The sequence below is a fragment of the Lagopus leucura genome, unplaced genomic scaffold (genome assembly GCF_019238085.1).
Source record: "Lagopus leucura isolate 7727_CA_CO unplaced genomic scaffold, USGS_WTPT01 Super-Scaffold_100001, whole genome shotgun sequence".
Taxonomy (NCBI): Eukaryota; Metazoa; Chordata; class Aves; order Galliformes; family Phasianidae; genus Lagopus; species Lagopus leucura.
The window spans coordinates 95,713,840-95,733,768 of record NW_024962262.1 but is presented as its reverse complement, the minus strand read 5'-3'; the positions used below and the strand labels follow the sequence as shown (position 1 = coordinate 95,733,768).

General features: G+C 41.3%; 1 protein-coding gene across 2 annotated transcripts in view; it reads right to left on the bottom strand.

Annotated features, from left to right (window-relative positions):
* GRAMD1C (GRAM domain containing 1C) overlaps window positions 1-19,710 on the bottom strand; it is a 50,503-nt gene extending 30,793 nt beyond the window's left edge. For both annotated transcript variants that reach the window (XM_042866406.1, XM_042866407.1), the window contains exons 1-3: window positions 19,636-19,710; window positions 18,176-18,304; window positions 2,546-2,630 (exon numbers count right to left, since the gene is read on the bottom strand). In XM_042866406.1, coding sequence (XP_042722340.1) covers window positions 2,546-2,630; window positions 18,176-18,304; window positions 19,636-19,710 — 289 coding nt within the window. The remainder of the gene's footprint in view (window positions 1-2,545; window positions 2,631-18,175; window positions 18,305-19,635) is intronic.
* Window positions 19,711-19,929: the final 219 nt, after the last annotated feature.

Genomic DNA, 19,929 nt, shown 5'->3' with positions numbered 1-19,929 from the left:
GTTCTTGCTCATTACAGCAGAATATTTTTTTTGTTGCATGCATTTGGCTTTTTAAAACAGTTAAGTTACAAGCAGGAATCATTACAGTTCTTTTGATGAACTACAGCTTCTTTGAGGAGTGTAAAGCCTGTGATATCTTTCTCGGAATCAAGCAAAAGAACAGCTCGTAACATGGAAAATGCAAGAGTTAAGTGGCAACATGTTATAGAGTAACAAAAAAAAAAAAAAAAATTATAAAATAGTAACTTTGCATCTGAGAGAAAAATGCAATATTGTTGACATTAATCATTACCAAATAATTTAACTGTTAATTAACTCTGTTGATTGAAACTGTGCTTCAGAATTTGCTCCACTGCTTTCTAAATCACTCCTGTGCAAGGAGGATCATCAAATCAAACCTTGGAAGTAATGCTTTCTTTTGTCTTACTTCTGTACTGAACTTCAACATTTTTAAACGAGGAAGATATTTCAGAGTGTAACTGCCTCCTGAGCTGACAGAGAATACAAGGATTTAACCATTTCCATGCAAGTGAAAGCCCTAATTTCTCTTTCATTAACCTGGAAGGAACTTGGCATGCAACAAGCATATACTGCCTCTCAATACTCTCTGCCTTGAAGGTTGCAAAAGATGAGATGTGAACTTTAGAAACAGCTACAATGCTGCTTCTGTATAAAAACAATGCTCAGCTCTTAGTGCAGCTGTTACTCAATGCTCAGGCAGCACAAATAGACTCACCTGCAAGGCAAGAAATAAAAATGGAATAAAGTGCATCACTGCAGGGAAAGGAGGTAGAATTTTATGCTTGTCACCTTTTGATTTTTTTTTCATGGAGCAAAACAGGCAGGTAGAGTTCTGAAGAAGCAAAGTAGTGATAAGTTAGACACTATAGGCCAAAACTCTTTGCCAGATGCCTCTCTTTCCCTACACCTCACATTGCACCACGCTCCTCACTACTCCTACTTTGAGTTGAGTTGTACTTCTACTCCTACAGCCATGTCATCAGAACCACAGAACAGTTAAGATTGGAAGTCTGGAGGCCACTAGATCCAACCTCCTGTTCAAGCAGAGACAGCCATATCAGGTAGCTTTTGAAGATCTCCAAGGAGGGAAGCTCCATAACCTCTCCAGGCAACTTGTGCCAGTAGTTAGTCACTCACATAGTAAAGAAATGATTCCCAACGTTTAGAAAGAACCTCCTCTGCCCCAGCTTCTGCCCACTGCTTCTTGTCCAGGCATCAAGCACAACTGAAAATAACCTGGCTACACTGTCTTTTTCTACAGATATTTATTGACATCAAAGGGATTCTCCCTGAACTGTCCCAGCTGAACAGTCCCAACCTCTCCTCCAAGGAGAGGTGCTCTAAATCCCCTAATCATCTTGGTTGCCCTTGTACTCTTTCTAGTAAGTCCACGTTTCTCTTGTACTGTGAAGCCTTGTGCTGGGCACAGTACTCCAGGTGCAACACGTTGAGTAGGGAGAAAGGTCTTATTCCACAACTTGCTGGCAATACTCTGCTTAGTGTAGCTTTCTTAGAAACCAGGGCACATTGCTGGCTCAGCTTATGGATAAGCTACTTTGGGCAGTAAAAAAAGTCTTTGGTTTTCCAAGGGTAATCAATTATTTTCCTTTCAATTACCAGTTTTTCTGTCTTCTAAACATATAGCTGGTACTTGTCTTTCAGAGTCCTAAATTGCAGGTGCCCACTATGTCACTCTCAGTCCCGGAATCTGCACCAGTCAAGGTGTCAAGCACAATGGCTCAGGCTTATTTCCAGAAAGCAAAGGAAATGCTATAGGCAATGGATGATCTACTTGCTTAACTGGGTCAATGAAGCAACACTCCTTGCCTTTGTATCCTCAAAACAAAGCCAGTACAACTACAGAATTCCTACCTTCTCTCACAACGTCTGTAACAACTAATTCAACCATAATTAATTTCCTCTTCAAAGAGATACAGAGGACTCTTCACGCACTCAAAGGATAGGAAAATGAGTAATCACAATGCTTCAAGAGTTACCAAGTCGGTCATTCACTCTGAAAAGAACATAAAACAATCCAGTGCTCTTAGGATTTACTTCTACCTCTGTTCTCACACTTGCATTGCACAATTCAATACAAGCATATTATACTCACAGGCTAAGTGCTCACCGTGATCCTACAGAGTAACCCCTTCTTCCCAGCTTGTCAGCTAACATGCACCAGTCACACCTTCACCACTTCCAGTGGGTATTTTGTCACTCAGTAAAAAGTAGCAGTAGTAAAAGAAACCAAGAAGCTTTCACCCAATGTACGGATGAACCAGATAATTCTGTATATTTTTCTTCACTTCCCAACCCAAACAACAGTCCAGCTTTTCCAAAAGTAGGCAGTACATGAAAGGACTTTGGGCCAGGCTTTCCCTACAGGTATTTGATAGTAGTTTAGAGATAGGAGAACAGAAAATGCTGAGCTACAGATTGAATATGCCATTCAAAAAAAGCCTTGGTACAGCTGCAGTCAGAAATTATCAGCCTAACATAAGAGCTTTTGGTGTCATTGTCTTACCTACAATGAGTCTCTCTGAATCTGGCAGATGAGAAAACTGCCTCTTGAATTCCTCACTCCTGTATTTGTAAGTGGAACTTGAGAGCTGCAACAAAGAACGGCAAAAGGTTAAACAAACAGATTTATTTTCAGCCATTAACTGTCTTCGTACTAGATCTGTAACTTTATCTGAAAGACCAAATTAACATCAAAGGAGCAATAAGGAATAGGTGGTATCTAAATGTGGCAGTGTCTCAGCCACAATCTTCCCTTATACAAGACTGTGCTCCCAGAATTCAGGATAGGATGATCCACGCTGTACGAGGCCAGACGCCGGTTATAAGGCATTTTACAGCTGCTTGATGTCAACCTATTCCACTCAAAAACACAAGACAGCCCTTGCAGGGCTAAGTCTCTTCTAGCATAGACTCAGTGAAGAGAGAGCAAAATCACAGCACAAGAGGTGCCAGAGCAGATCAGGTCCTCACACAGGCCACCAGCTGGACAGGACACCACCTACAACACCAATTTCTAATTAGAGTGCCACTGAAGAAAAATGTTACTATAAAAGGGATTTTTGCTAGTTGCTATAACTAGACCTGTAGGAATAAAAGTCAAAGCTTCCTTCTGTATGTACAACCATCAGCACCATTCTGTCACTTCTTGATTATCAGACCCGAGCTACTTCATCATGCATTTTAAAATAAGATCAAAATCATTGATGAAAATTGTGTGGTAAACTCGCAGCAGAACACATCCAGCCAGGTGGCCCTTAACTTCTCATTCTTATAAATCAATGTCCACGCTCCCTTTCAAATGAAAAAACCTCCACATGTTCTCCAAAAACAATTCTGCTGTAAAAGCCCAATTTTTCACTGTACTAGCTTTCATTGTACATAATGAGGTCTCATTTTTTTCCCTAACAGATGTTCACCACTTATTCTAGAGGTCTTCCTGATGAAATGCTGCATAAGTCAGCATTTCAGTCAAATTATAGCTAAGACAGGCAGAAGTCACTCTCAAGCAATACAAGTTCTTTTGTTGCTGTTGTTTGTTTTTTAAACAGTCTGATTTCAGTTAAGCTTTTCTGAAAATCTTGACAGCATACAGCTGCTATTCTTCCTTGGAGCACCCTTCTCATTCTAGAACCTGGCATATATCATAAACTCATTTCTGTTAAGAGATCAGTGGCTATTTATTTTCTGGATGGGGGAAGAAGGGCAGCAGAAGAACCACTTTTGACCATATAACCTTAGAGTATGTTTACTAGAAGACACCCAGTTTTGGCACACTCCTGCAGCACAGCAGTTGGTCAGTACCCTTTAGATACATTCATGGTTGCTTTTACAGTTCAGTTTTACAGTTCAGAACGCAACTCGCAGGCCACAAGTACGGATGTTTAAGTGAATAAAATATACCAAGGACGAAGTTTCCAACTCAGTTTAGCCTTAAAAAGATACTGAGTAAATAATAACTGAGTAAATTATCCTAAATATTACCTCATATTACCTCTAATAACAGAAAGTCTTTATGTCTGACCTCAAGAGAGCACACACTTGCTGTCCACTAATATTCTGAGCACTGTAATGAAAAAGGCAGTGAGGGAGACAGAGAAAATAGATACTTCTCCCAAAAGGGGAGCCCCAACAGGGCTATCTAAGGCACGTCCTCTAAGCTGTATGTTTACACAGTTTCATTATAGCTATTTCTGAAGTTATAAGTGCTGTATTATTGGAGTACATGTCATCTATTAACGTAGATGAGCTGTGGTTTCTTGGCCTTGTCACATCATACTATGAAACACGCTTTTCACTGATCACCTGAAACAGATATGCAATGACTGCATCCCATCAAGAAAGGGTTGTTTCCAATTACTCCAAAGAAAAAAAAAAAAAAAAAAAAAAAGACATGGGAAAGAATTAAAAGCTACCTCGAATTTGTGAAGTTTCCACCTATAGTTGCAGAGATACACGTTACATAGCCACAACTGTCAGACTGAAGTCTGAACCTATTCAATAACACTAACTCGATAACACTACTTCAAATATGAGAAGAGGGAAAGAACTCATCTGTCATGAGAACAGAAGAAAATTGAAAGTCTTCCAGTCTGACATACGTAGCCATGTTTTAAAGGAAGGTGAACTTTCTCAGAACTGAGCTATATCAAAATCGACCATTTCTGTGGTTACAAGACAAAAGGAATCAGGGAGAGAGAATCAAGCTGTTACAGAATCACAAACACTTTTATACCAGTGCCTGAATCAGCCAGTTCAAGAGCTGTAAGAACCCAAACCTCAAGAATCTTGAGTTTTACTTAGAAATGGAATTTCTGTAGAGCATAAAACCTGCTACAACTTGTCTGAGAATCCCTTACTGCCACTGACGAGTGTCTTTTGTCAAGTGATAAGCAATAAGAAACACTCTTATTAATTGTACTTTTCTATGAAGCTCTTAGAATGTTTATGAAGAACCTGCTCCAAATCCTTATCTAATCAGCAGAAGAAAAATGAGCATATTGAAGCTTTTTAACCTTATCTTTTCCTTATTTTGTATGAAGAGTAGCTCACTTAGATCTGTAATTATTATGCGCTCAGCATGTGGCTTGGTGATTAAGACATCAGTCAATGGACTCTGGAAACAAAAGGAGCATTTTTAATACAACTGGGAAGACCAATTTCCTTCAAAAGAAGAAAACAGACATCTGCATTTATGTGAATATAGCATCTCTCATATCACCACTGAAATATTCATAACACAGCAGTGTTTCAGGCAGGTTGCCACCCCTCCAGGTTACAAAACTTACCATCAGATTTTAAAACAAGAAAGGCTGACATTAGGCTGCACTATAGAGCTTAACAGAGGAAAACAGCAGTTTTTAATACGTGTATATTTCTAAGTTTAATTATGAGTCATCAGGCAAACACTTTGCCTCAGGATAATCTTAGGCATTTCTGGGCACGCTATATTTGATCACTAAGCAAACCATTAAGTCCAGTCAACAACATACTAGTACTCTTCATCCGAAGCCACAAAATACACCAGAGGTCTGTAAAACAACATAAGCAGAAAAACCTCTTCAGCATCATCCAGAAAGTTTTATAAAGGCAGTTACTTAAGAATCAGGTACTACCTGAAGACACTGAACCAAGAGATTAACACACCTTGTTCAGAAATGGACCAGAGTCCAACTATATTAAGCCAAGTTCCAGAAATAAGGTCAACCTAAACAGGACTAACCTGAGTTATTTATATGATGAAAGCTTGTTAAAAACAGTGTCCTTTCACACTTACAACATCAAAGTGTGGACAATGCAAATAATTTGAGGCACTTAGGAAACCAAGGAGGAAAATTAAGCTGAACCCTCTCCCAAAGGTACCACAAAAAAAGCTACTTGTCAGGAAATAGTTTGCACATATAGCTATGCATGCAAAGAGTCAACCTCAGCAGAATTGCATACACATTTTTAAAGCATACTAATGACAATAATAATTTTGCATATGCTTTGTTAACATTTTGCCCTTGTTTTGAAACACCACAAAACTACACACGACCTGACAATTTGCAGTTTGTGTTTTTGACATGCAGAAGTAAATACAAAAAGCTGAGAGCACAGGTCAGATGACCTCACGAAGAGTAACACAACTTGGACATCACCTGATTTTAAGAGATCCACACAAGCTTCCAATGAATTTCACAGTCCTGGAAACAGTTATTGTCATGTGCTTGAGGTCATACATCCAAATAAGCCTGTGAACAAGCTGCCTGACTTCCTCCTTTTATGTTCAGAAGCCTCACTTAAGCATCAAAACACAGCCAATGAGACTACTGCTTTTGCTCTCCAGTCCACAAGCAAGGGGAGTTAATGCTGTCCACCTCTCTTAAAGACCACCCGACGTGCTATTCCCCAAGTACAGACAAACTTGACCTATTCTTTCCTATTAAGTTCCAAGGTGTGGCTGAAAATAAACTATTTTTTAATCCTACATTAGCACATTAAAAGAGCCATTAATTATCCTTGGTAAAATATTTGTATTCTTAAAGAATGTACGGTTTTCTCCTCCTCCGCTATATCTAAAATTCTAGTTAATATCAAGAGTAAAGTCTCCAGGAAGACAACACACAGTGGGAAAGGAGTTGAATTTTACACAAAGAGCGCTTAAAAAAGTCAGAAGTATTTTTGAAACTTATCTGTAGGAGAAATGTAAAAAGCAATCCAACACTAAACTTTCCAAGTCTAAAGTTTCATTAGGCTATGAGAAACCTACCTGTGTCAACAGCCCTGAACAGAAGTCTCATTTAGCAGAAGAATGCAACCAAACTAGGACTTTATTTCCTCCAAAGCAGATACAGGCAAAACTTACCTATAAAAAAATGGAGCAATTCCCATAGCACATTTGGGCAATGGTCCCTCCACTGAGGCTAACAAGCATTTTCATCTATGAAGCACCAATCCCACGACAGTCATTTCTTCAGTCTGAAAAGCTTCATTAGAACCATCCAATCTAACCTACAAAGCACAAGCCACAACTTTCCTGTTAAAACCCCTGCTTTAAAATTGGAGCCGTGATGATTAAATTTCCTCTTGGGAAAGAAAAAAATTACACACTCATTTTATCTTCTTGATATAAGTAGTATCACCACTGGTGGAGAATCTATCCTAGCTACAGATTGAATGTTACCTTCATCTTGTGAACTGCTGCAAGAAAGCTACCCTCTATCTTCTTTTGGAAGACATTAAGTTTCTCTATTCTATTGCCAAGAAGATTTTTTTTCAGACTTGTTTACATGCTCTATTGAATTCTCTCTTACTTTCAGTTTGCTTCTTTAGCTGTAAGCTACTGAGATACACACAACATTGCAGGAATCCCATCAAACACATATATCCAAGGCTCATGTTTGCTACTAGGCAACACAGTGGAAGCTCACTGTTCACATGACGACTAGACTCTTATATTTCCAGGATCCTGGGACAGTTTTCTATTTCTTCTGAAAATGAGTGTGAGGCTGTACTTTGAATGCCAGACTTGTTCTACAATTCACCCTATCAAGGGCAAACAGCACAGATCCACTCCTCTACAGTGATCCAGTTACACTAATCAGACCTTAACAGAATCACAGACAAATCTTAGGTTAGAAATGACTTCCAAACTATTGAGTGCTCTTAAGCTTTACTAACAGTAACTTGCTGCTAACAAAGATATTAAACCTGCACAGAGAAAGCACTAGTCACAGGACTTCAGGTGACTTACTGTGATGTGTACAGTACATCGTGTACTTTGGGACTCAGTGTGTACAGAGTCTACTTTTTTTTTTAAATAAGGAACTGTTTGATCTTACCTCATTATCTACACAGTTTTATTTAATTAATAGGTCATATGATTCACATCAAATAAGAAGAAAAGCAAGTTGCTAGGGCACTTTAACTATTATAATTTATAGGTATCTGCTCCCCACAAAATCCCATGCTCTCAAGGAAATGGAAACTAGCTCAATCACAATGGGAAGGAAGAAGAGTATAAGGAGCCTAAATAATTTCACTTGCATTCATTTTATGCTCTTCTTCACTCACTCATCTTCTCTGGCAAGAAGAGTTTCCTAAGCACACAGCATTCTTTTTCTGAGCTACTGGCAGACACATGGCCCTGCACTGGGTCGTGATGTCCCCTTCTGTGGACCAGCCCCATTCTTATTTGCAGAGGCAGAATGAGAAACAGGTTTTAAAATTTCTTAGTGCCTGAGCAGAGAGCAAATCACTGTCAGTCTTTCCATAGCATCTGAGTATAGGCAGAGAAATTCACTGTGCTGTATGCACCTTCTGTTGGAAATACACCACGTAACATCTCAAAGAAGGGATATTTAAAGAGCAAGGAATCAAGTTATTTTCTAGGTTTTTGCTTTTTTAAAAAAAAAAAAAAACAACAAAAAACTAAGATAGCATAAGCAAGGCAGTACCTAGTTCCCCTTAAAATAAGTGTTAGTAATATTAAATAGTTTCTAGAGAAGTATAAGACAGGCACAGGAAAAACGATGACTGATTTTTTCTGCTTAATATGAGTAGCTTCCAAAATTACACATAGCAAGAAAATTGAGGCATTTCATTATGGAGAGCTTCCATGATACTGGACAAACTCTCAAGAAGTATTTGAAAAACATTCAGTGTCATTAAACGGGCTGAATTAGGTACTTCTGGAGCGAGACTAAAAACTGGGTCAAGTACATTAGAAGCTCTGTGTCATGTCCCCCAGCCTCATCAGTTCACCCACTAATGCCCCACATCTCAAACAGCAGTCCAGCCCTACCTAGCTCCACTGCAGGCATCAAGCCCTTGTTGACCTGATGCAGACTAAAGCATCGCATTTCTGAAAAGCAGTTCTGCTTGTCTACTCAAGAGGAAGGCTGTATCACAACTGTTTACCATGTGGTGTGATATGAACACAGCTGGCCTGGAATCCTGCTCACAAAGGTCTGATTGTCTCTTGTATTCCACCAACCACCTTCTCCTTTCAAGAGCAGGACAGAAGGTTTCGTGCTTGATAGGTGCCTATACAATATAAATATCAGATCATGTTGGAGCACAGCTTGGAAAACAGTCTATGAAGTCCAAAACCAAAGTCATCATAACTACAGTTCCCACAGACAAAAAAAACTTAGCACCACGCAAGTTACAGCAAACTACATTGCTAATGCCAGGCTACACAATTAAAAATAAATCAAAGCTGCAATTTTTGTAAAAAATAAAAATTGAAACCTGGCTTTTTTCCAAAGCAGAAAGGCAACTCAAAAGGTTTGATATTAAGAGACGGGGGATAAAAGATCTTCACAGATGCACAGCCAACTAAAGATAAGTTTTCTACTTCTCCTCCTCCCTCCTCCCCTGCCCCCAGTAACCACCAAAGAACAGTAGGAAGAATCTTGAAACAAAGTGTTTCAGTTTAGAACTTGTGAAAACCTCTGCAAAATTCCTCCTTCAGGACTCCTTTCAGAATCAGCTTAGTTTCACCAGCCACAATATATCAGGGAATTAGGACTCAGCAAAAAGCTACTCTAACAAGGTCTATATTTAACCTTATGGGGCTCTATTCTCTGCTCAATAAAGAAGCAATTTAACTATGCACATTACCAGACCAGAGCCTAGTTTTCATGAGAGCCCGCTATCCAGAGGGAACAGTGCCTACTGAATAATGCATCTTGCCAACACAAAAGAAAATACACTTCAAGCACACAAAAAACAAAGCCTGCTGGGAACACATTACAGATGGAAATGCCTTCTTATCAATATGAGAGAGCCTCTTATCATAAGGAACACTATAAACTTCTCCTTGGGAAAAAACAAAACAAACACAACCACACTGTTTAGATTGAAAATACTCCATGCTTACCCTGAAGCACTTGCTTTGCAGTGTTTAGTATTTTCTTTATGCAAGGAAGTGTTCTGAACCATTCCTAAATGGCGATATACTTTCCTACGCCAATGTACTTTTATAACTACTCTGATTTGGATGCAAAGTCTCAAGTCTGACATGTACAGCGAGGAGCAGAGCATATGTTCAATTTCAGAAATAAAGCTGACTGAAGCATGAAGCTAATGTAAAGGCAGAAGAAGTGCATGCCTACACATACCTCCTCCTCTAGCTAACTGCAGCCCAATCGTGTCCTGGCCAACACTCAGGCAGTCTCTGCAGCTCTCTTCTCCTCACCCACTCTCTCAGAGCCAGCGCTGGACACCAGCCAGCAGCACCAGTTAGCTTTCTGCCAGCCTCTGCTCACACACCAGCAGGGAAAATGGGCAGAAACACGCTGGCTTTGCAGAACTAGCACAGAAATGCTACAAAAAGAAGTCAAATCTTAAGGGGAATGAGGCAGCAATTACATTCATGTAAAGCCACTCAGTTCCAACCTGAAATGGCCATAATCTTAAAAAGACGTTGGAACGCAGACTGAAGTTGCATAGGTCACTTCAAGTTCACAGAAGTCCCAAAGGGGACAGCAGAGGAAACTACCATCACCAGGGAAACATCAACTCTGAAAGGAGCACTTGGTCCTCAGTGCTCCTCCTCTCTACATCAGACAGCTACAATCCCTGTACCAGCTGCACACAACTCTTAAAAGACAGACCATGTCTACACCACTTAACTTAGTATGCAACCAAACCTAGGTTGGCACAACACCCACTCTTTGCCTGCTTCTTTAAGTCTTCACAGCCTTGCTAAGAAGCCTCCTCAGGCAGAGCTCCAGAGGATCAGAGGAGAAGACTGAGGCATGCTTCACACAGGGCCAAGCTGCCAAAATGAGTACACTGCTGCCTGGAGCTCAGCTCTTCACAGGCATAGAACAGCTGCTGTGAAGTTATAGGGCTATGCATACCCAATAGGACTCTCCATTTGCTCCCAAAGGGGAATAGTAGGCCCATAACTACTCTATTTCCTTTGTACTCCCTATATTTTTCTGCCCGTCCCATCTAGGGCCTGCCTGTTGCATTTCTGCAGGTAATGATGTGAAGTCAGGCTTTGACTACCTCTGCAGAGAGACGTTCTGGAAGCAAAACCCAACTGTGAAGAAAAGGATGGGCTGCTTGTGAGCATCACTTGCTGCCAGCAAGCCACTGACGTGTGGAGAGTCTGCACAGCCCTTTTTGGCTACATATCAGCCATGCATCCCCAGCTTCAACATTCTGTCCAAAAAGCTACAGTAATACTCATAAGGTTTCAAAGACAAAAGACAAGAGGCAGATGACTTTGTGACACTGTATAAGAGTCTAGGCTGTGAGTGAGAAGATACCCTTGAGCACCTGGCTGAAGATGCAACTAATGACTCACCAAAGCGACATCCCTCTCCTAGTGCAGTGCTACTGAGGGAACTGAGAGGAAAAAAAAAATTGATCTCAGCACATTTTTATCATTCTAACAACCAGATTGAAATCTAAATGCCTGCAGAAGAAGACAACTGAATACAATAGGCACATATTTCCAGTCATTTTACAAACCACAGATACACACTGCTCTTAAGCACCTACTAGAGTGGTGACGTTTTGGATGGCACACAGTCCCCTTGTCAAGATCAGCTGCATGAGCAAATAGCAGGAACTGGTTTCACCAGAAAAACAAGGCAACTCTTCTCCCTTCCCAAGGCAAAGATAAGACACGTAACAGGGAATCTCAAGGTTCTATAAGAGCAGCAAGGCACTGAGAGGAAAAGCTATAAAGGAAAATATTTGCTGGCAATTTCTTCCTCATAGATCACTTTAGGTCCTCTGGTCTTCCTCAGAAAGGTATTGCCAAACACTGGATGCCAGTGTGATTCAGATCTCAGAAGCAGCATGAGTACAAAGAAATTTAAGGGCATTCATTTCCTGTTGATAAAGTGAAGTCACCATCTGATTAAACACCTAAGCATGGAAGTTTGACCCACTTCACAATAAGGATGGGAACTTCAGTTTCAACTATAATTATTTATATAACTACTACAAAACATCTCTGAGGTCAGATGAAACACTTTGATTTCTAAAGATGAAAGTTAAGCAAAGATTTGGACTCTTCCACAGGAAAAAAAAAAATACTTTTGCCAGCTCTGAAAAGAAACCCGACGTGCTTTTAGCTTTCAGGAGGCAAGATCTGATTTATTCAGCAACCTCATCAACACACTGCATTGATTGGCAACAACTTCTTTAGATCTGGTAGTAAAGTTATGCCTATAACGTTTCTTCTAGAGGTGATGTTTCACACTGTCTCCCCAATACACCAATAGAAGTCAAATTGACAAGGGTCTTAAGTGCCTATCCTCATTTTGGTTTAGGAGAAGTTTGTCAGTCTGTATATTTTCCTGATTACAAAGATGTAATTAAAAGATTCAAGTAATCCTTTCCCCTTCATACTTCAGTTGTTCTTTTCCACCCTTACTTTGCCAGAACTGGGCTCTGGCACCTACAATTTGTATTTTGGGACTGCAACTGAACTTGTATTCAAGTCAGAAAAAAGAGGTGATGACTTTTCAAAAGATTAATTCTGCTTTCCTTTAGCACAGATGCATTAACTGACCTTTGTCATTTGCTTTTCAGCAAGTCATAGAAGGATATATAAATATTTTGGATCAGGACAATAGTGAGAGATTGCAGAAGCGTATTAGACTATGTAAATGGCTGTAGTTTATGCTATAGTGAATACAGAATACTACAGCAATTATGATGTTGTAATTAACAGTGGTCATCTCATTTAGCCAATGAGTAGCTCTACTGCATCTGAAGTTGCATGAAAAATAACACTGAATTAACCCTACAGATATTTTTCATATATCTAATTTGACTTCCTTTTCTGCCTCATAAGTCAAATGCAGATTCTACCCATTGCTACATTAAGAGCTGCTACTGGATTTGATCGAATCACTCTCACCAGGAGAGAACACAGTTTTTCACCTTTATATAAAATGGAATGTAAAGGGTCAGCTATCAGAAGACATTTTTGTCAGTACAGGCTAAGCAGAGCTACGGAAGCTTATGTATGATCACAATTTATGATCACAGACTTCCACTCGCTCTAAACAAGGGCTGATATCTTGGGTTCTGCTGGGCAGAAATAACAGAAAACAGGAGGAGTTGACAAGTTCCACAAGCAAGCTGAAGTTCTGAATGACTCCCATTTCCTTGAATTTCAGGGAAAGTGGGAGTGGAAGGGAGGGAAGGAGGACAGGTGTGTTGTGATCAGATTGCATATCCGTTACCACATGATCAAACTTAAAAGCTGTGACAGAAAATCCCAATTTACTGACTTCACAAGCAATTTTCAGGAAGCACTACTCAGAAAGCACTTTTATTCCGTATAACTTCTAAAATATGGCTGATATCACTAATGAGTCTTTACATAAAGAGACATAGCCATCTGTTACATAGGATGAGACAAAGTATGATTTCCAGAGTCATCATTAACACCAAAACCATTTATTCACCCTGAACATTTTTATGCTTTTAGAAAGGCAAGTCCGTGTCCCAAATCATCTAAACACCTACATGAGATTCCAGATTGATTTTTTTTTCCTCTTAAACGCTTCCTAGAGATTTTTCCACCAGTCGCTGCTAAGGACTTAAGTGTAGCACTACACAACCACACATGATGTAGTTCTGTTTATCTGTCCTCTTCCCTTCCAAAAGGATCCTACAAGAGCTTCTGTCTCTTAGAGCTCTTTTAAAGCTTTCACTCCTCAAACTGTGAGGCTCTTTTCCATTAAAAAGATATGATCATTCAACCAACATTACATTGATTTTCTAAACGATGCTGCACTTCCAATTGTTTTGTTTGTAGTGACCTAATAAATAGATCACATGAATCTGAAGTATTTTCTTCCTGATCTGTTAACTGGGCAGTTAATTCTTCAGATGAGTGTGACAATACATGTTGGATATAGCTTTAAACCACTGTAGCTGGGGAAGGCATATTTGGACAGGGTACTAACTGCCAGACTTTGTTCGGAACAGGCTGAAACTCTTTGGCAGACAGATCTATTCTAGGGCTCGCTTTGGAGCTACATCAACAACAACGAGCGATTCCCAGGATGAAAATAAGCAGTGTGGGGGAACAACCACCAAATAAACAAACAAACCCCACAAACCTAATAAACAATGTGCAAGGGCCAGTTAGAAATACAATTTGCCTTTTCCTCGCTCTTTTAAAATACTGCTATAAGCAGTGTTATCACAGGGTTAAAAGCATCTATTCTAGAGATTCCAGGTAAGTCAACACAACTAAAAGGGCTAGAAGTAAAGCAAAAGCTATTTGTACCAACATTATGGCACTTCAGAAGAAAACAGCATAAGCTTAAGACTTTTTTTATTTTTTTATTCTCTTCAGAGATCTACATCTAATTCTTGTTCTCCTGACCAGAATGCTTTATACCAGCAAATAATGAGGCAACTAAAAATCCTCCCCTGATGTCACAAGCAGAGATGTCTCTTCTTCATAAGCCAAGCATTCAGAGGTACAGATGAACAGAAAGCTTTATTTAGAAAAAGAAAGTATCATGTCAAGTACACAACATTGGAGATGAAGTGACTAGAGGACCTTAAATAGGAGACTGCCAAAATATATTTACTGATACAACAAGCCCAATAATTCATCCCTAGTGTGAACATGAGTCTGCATAGAAAGGAGTATTAAACTATTTTTTGCATCTCTAGTTACTTCAGCTAACTCTTACCAGTCTCAGGCCCCAAAGTATCTCAGTGGACATCTGTGCTGCAACACATTATCATTTGGATGTTATGTATGTATCTGCATCCCTCCTGTGCAGGTTTGAGCTTTATTTACTGTATTCTTGAGAACATATGTGCACACTCCCATACATTAGCTCCTTGTATCAACTACATCCACACTTGCCAAACTTCAAAATCCTTTTCCAAGCCTTGTGCAACCTTGCTTGTTCTGGTATTATGAAAAATAAAAGATTTCCTGTTTTAACTTTTCCCTGCATCACTCATTTGCTACCATTGTCACATGCCTTCACACTGACCACTTCTTTCAACATGATATTGCATTCAAGTTTTCTTCTTCAAAACATCTTCTACTACTTTTCTTTACAACACCTCTCTTGCACTCACATTTCCAAGCTCTTAAACAAGCCTCCCATATAAAAGCATTTCCCAGAGAGATGCTCTTTCTACCAAACATTTTGTGACAAGGGAAGAACTTACTTTTTTATTCCTTTTTTCCATTGGCATTCTTCTTATGATATACATATATGAACTTTCTTTGACTGCTTATTAATAGAAAACAGAGTTCCCAGACAGAATATGCTCATTTTGGATGCAATAATCCTTTTCACTAGTTTCCTTGTCCATCTTTATCTTTTTGTTCATCACAATAGGAAAAGTCAAGACTTCAAACAGATTTCTTCTTCCAAGGATGTTAAACTTAATTATATTTCAACACAAAGAATGTAAAAAGGGTGGGGAAAAAAAAATAAAAAAAAAAAATCAGTCTTGAGATAAAACTTCCAGATGATGACAATCAAAGAGTCTTTGGAAGTTAAGTTTCATTTGTACCTGCAGACACCAGAACCACATAATCAAAAACAGATGCAAGTCTTATAGGTTCCAGTAAAGAGGGAAAATCCTCAGATGAAACTTCCAAGTGAGCTTTTTTCTTACTCCATGAGATTACAAAATTCTAGCTGGGGAACAGACTCCTGCCCCCAAAAAAACAAAAAACAACCACCAAAAAAACCCCCACAACACCATATATATATATACATATATATATTCTCAAAACAACATTTTAAAAAGGTATTTATGAAAATGATATCCTCAAAGAAGCACTGCAAGCACTACTAAATGCTGTAAATCTTGGAGAAAGGATTCAAAGTGCTGCTAATTTAAGAATTGCTTACAGTAACTGGGAAAATTCATTCTCACATTTTTTCCAATAAAGCTGTCCAGACCGTTCTTGCTTTAGAGATGGGGGGGGGGGGAAAAAAGACGGGCATAATAGGATGAGTTTGTTATGTTCTCTTCTTTCCCTTTCTTCCTTCTCCCCACTCACCACAGTCAGGAGAGAGAGATTATAACCCAGAAGCTCCCATCAGAGTCTGCTGTTAACTGCATCTGCTCACAGCACATACAGAGAATTAATGATACCTGGCCCGACTCTCAGAGGCATGGCACAACAGTTTACTCCCACTCAAATCCATGAAAAATTGAAGTCAAACCAGTTAGGCTTTACCATTGACATTTGGCTTCCATCAGAGAAGCAACAATACATACTCAGGTAAAGAAAAAAAAGAGTGTCTGAAAGCAAACAAGCCAGGCAACAAAGCTGATAGCTGAGTACACCATAGGCTATTCCTGCTACTGTAACAATTTCTTAATTTTACTGACTCAAAGGTAGGAATGAGAGTAATAAATCCAAACCTGCCACATGACACTAAGATCATCCACAGTAAAGTGTTAATGATACACACTTAGCCCACTGCAGCAAGCTGCCTTCCCTGCTATCACCTACACATCAACTGTGACTCAGTACTCAGGGAGTTTTAATGGTTTGTTTGTATACTTAAGCAGCTGATCATCAACTATGCAAGTTATTAAAATGCATTTTCTGTCTAGAAGAGGAGGGAAAGATGCCAATGACATAACATTTTAATTAGAAGATGCAGACACCTTTCTTGCCTTCCTTCTGCGACATTCTGACTAATGCTACTTCTAAGTCCCCTTGAGGCTAAGAATATGAGTAGCACTGCCTCCCACAAACAGATCAATAGAGGTTTTCTAAAACTAATCAGTGCCATGAACAGCACTGTTAGAACTTTACAAGCCACAGCACTACCTTACAAGAGAACTGTGTCAATATCTGCCTCTTAAGTACAAGGTCATATTTATCTATCCAGATAAACATGAACTTCAAACAAATACCAAGGCCTTCAAGTATAAATCTTAAGCAGATGGCAACCTTTTAAACACAGCAGAGAACACTTCCCACTTCTTTTTGTGGCTGCCAGAGCACTAAAGAATCCAGATCTCCGGAGAAGCTGTGGGCAGGCAGAAAATGGCACTGTGAGGACACACAATGTACCGAGCGCAAAATACGTGCCTAAAAGTTCCACTCAGAGAAACCTCAAGTTTGGTATATACTGGGATCTGAGATGTGAAATCAGTGTTCTCACCGTGAGAACATCCACTCAGTTTGAAAAGAAGCGATAAAAAGACAAATTAGATTGATTAAAAAAGAGTTAGAAAACCCACAGTCCTGGTCCCAGCTCTGCTACTGACTCCCCACGGCCTTTCATCTTTCATCTGCTGTGCACAACGAACACCCTGATGAACTCATCAGGACAACGATGTGAAGGTCCAGCGGATGTCCCTGTGCACAAGCTAAGGCACATAATTCACTCTGGGGTCACCTGATGCAGAACCTGAGTCACACTGTCAGATCTTGGAGGAAAGGAATCCAAACACCTCATGAGATCAGGTGTTACCACACCTGTTGCTGTATACAACACACAGGGCTCCCCCTTCCTATCCAACAACCACCCATCCATTGAACTAACAATAAAGCACATTGTTAAGTCCACAATTTACAAGTTTACTCTCTGTCAAGATACTGGGGAAAACAAAAAAAACAACCACAAAAACAACCACTAAAAGCATGGACACAGTGTTAAAGATAGCATTTCTTACTACGTTCTCCACTGAAGCAGCACCTTGGAGAAGAGCAAAAGGAATCTCCCCTATCTGCTCCCTTTTGCCCTTCCTACTCACAAATTCCTTTTCTACAGAGTAAGCCTACTTTCATGAAAAACACATGCTTACCCAGCAAGAAACAGATACAAAGGAAGCTTATCCAAGACTAAGCATCAACAGTACCTTTCTAAAGGCATAGGGACACTGGATAGGCTCATGAACCATGCAAGGAACTTGGAGACAGGACTAGGCACAGAGGTCTGAAGTCCTGCCACTAACTTGATACATGACATCAGGTAAACAACCTCATTCCCTCTCAGTGTCAGCTTACACTTTAGAAAACTGATAATGACAAATTATCTACCTCACTACATAGGTGGAGAACACTTCACTAATTCATGACAACAAAGCAACCTGAGAAGAAGGGATATAAAGCTAGTATGTAAACACATGGATATAGACAGAGGAACAAACTGGGAAAAAACATTACCCAAAAGCTCCAGTCAGCACTCCAGCTATACTGAGCAGGAACCTGCATCTTCTCTGTGCACGAGCTGTGAGTCTCCTGTGAATCTGCAACCAGCTGGCTAGTAACACCATGATCCACTTCATCAACTTCCTGTGAACAAGGAAGCAAACAATGTCGTTGGACAATGGAAGAGAATGGTCCTGAAATAAGACGTTTAACTCATGTGAGAGCCGTGTGTTAAACAAAACTTGACATGCCAGATTTACCTAGGTGAGTGGCAGGGAAACACTCCCAACTGACAGGCTTTTAATTGTTTTTACAGAGTATGCTGTACTTAATTATTACTTACATTGTTATCAGAGTATATTATTTCCTCAGCAGCACCTCAACCTACACACTGAAGCCACACAGGCATGTAACACCAGAATAATATTAACACAAGACACCAGCACATAACATACAGAGCATCTCTAAGATCTGAAGGGCCTTTGAGTGAGCGAGAAAAGCCATGAGAAATCACAGAAAGGATGGAAAAGATCTCTACGATCGCCAAGACCAACCATCAGTCCATCTCCACCATGCCCACTAAATCATGTCCCTTGGTGCCACATCTACATGGCTCTTGAACACCTTCAGAGACAGCGACTCCACCACCTTCCTGGGCAGCCTGTGCCACTGCCTCATCACTCTTGCTGAGAAGAAATGTTTCCTAATATCCAACCCAAACATCCCCTGGTGCAACCTGAAGCCATTACCCCCTCATCCTTCCACTATGTACCTGGGAGAAGACTGCCACCCCACACACACACCTTGCTACAATGAGATGCAGCGCTTCACAGGTAGACACTTCTACCTGCATCACTTATTACAAAAATAAGCACGCTTTTGACAGCGTTTTTCCACCGGGGAGGTCACTTTTATTTCACGACAGGAAGCTGAGCCCCAGAAAGGGGAAGACACTTGCCCCAAGCCCCACAGCAAACTGGAGCAAAAGGAACCACCGCCCATAGCGGTGATCTAGAGAGGCAACAGAAAAGGCAAAGCCGCGTTCTCAGCCCCGAGGGAGCCCAGCCTCACCACGGCATCCAGCAGCCGTCCCGCGCCACCACCCCACGCCGCAGGCAGAGATCTTAACGCCACAGAGAGACTTCCCGACCCGCTCTATAATTCAGTTAAGCCCCGGGCACCCCGCAGCCAGTCCACGGGCGGCCGGCCGGCGCCTCCCCGCGCAGCCCCGAGAGGAGGCCGAAGCCGCAGCGGGGGGCACAAAGCTGCGGGCCCTCTCCTCCCCGCGCCCGCCCCCAAAAACTTTCCGGAAGGGCGGAGGAGTCCCCCAGGGAAGGACCCCCGCCGCCCCTACCTGCGCAGCCCTAGGGGGGCTGGCGGGATAGCGGGCCGACGGCCGGGGCACGGAGCTCGCCGGCGGGGCCGCAGAAGAGCAAGGGCGAGCCGGCGGGGAGGGCGCGGAGCGCGGCGCTTACCATGGAGGGGGGCGAGAGCGGCGCGGCGCCCGCGAACTGCCTGAGCGGGGCGCACGGCGGGGCCGCGGCCGCCATTTAAAGGGGCAGGCGCCCGCCGGGCCGCGGGGCGAGGACCCGGACGGGAGGCGGTTGCCAGGGAAGAGCGGCTCAGCGGGAGGCCGGGCCGGGGCTAGGGGCCGCCCGCCCGCGTCGAGGGGCTGCCAGGGTGGGCGGAGAGGGTCTGCGCTCCCTCCTGCCCACACGCGCGCGGGTCGGGGTCAGCTTCACCGACGCTTTTAGGGAGCGTAGTGAGGG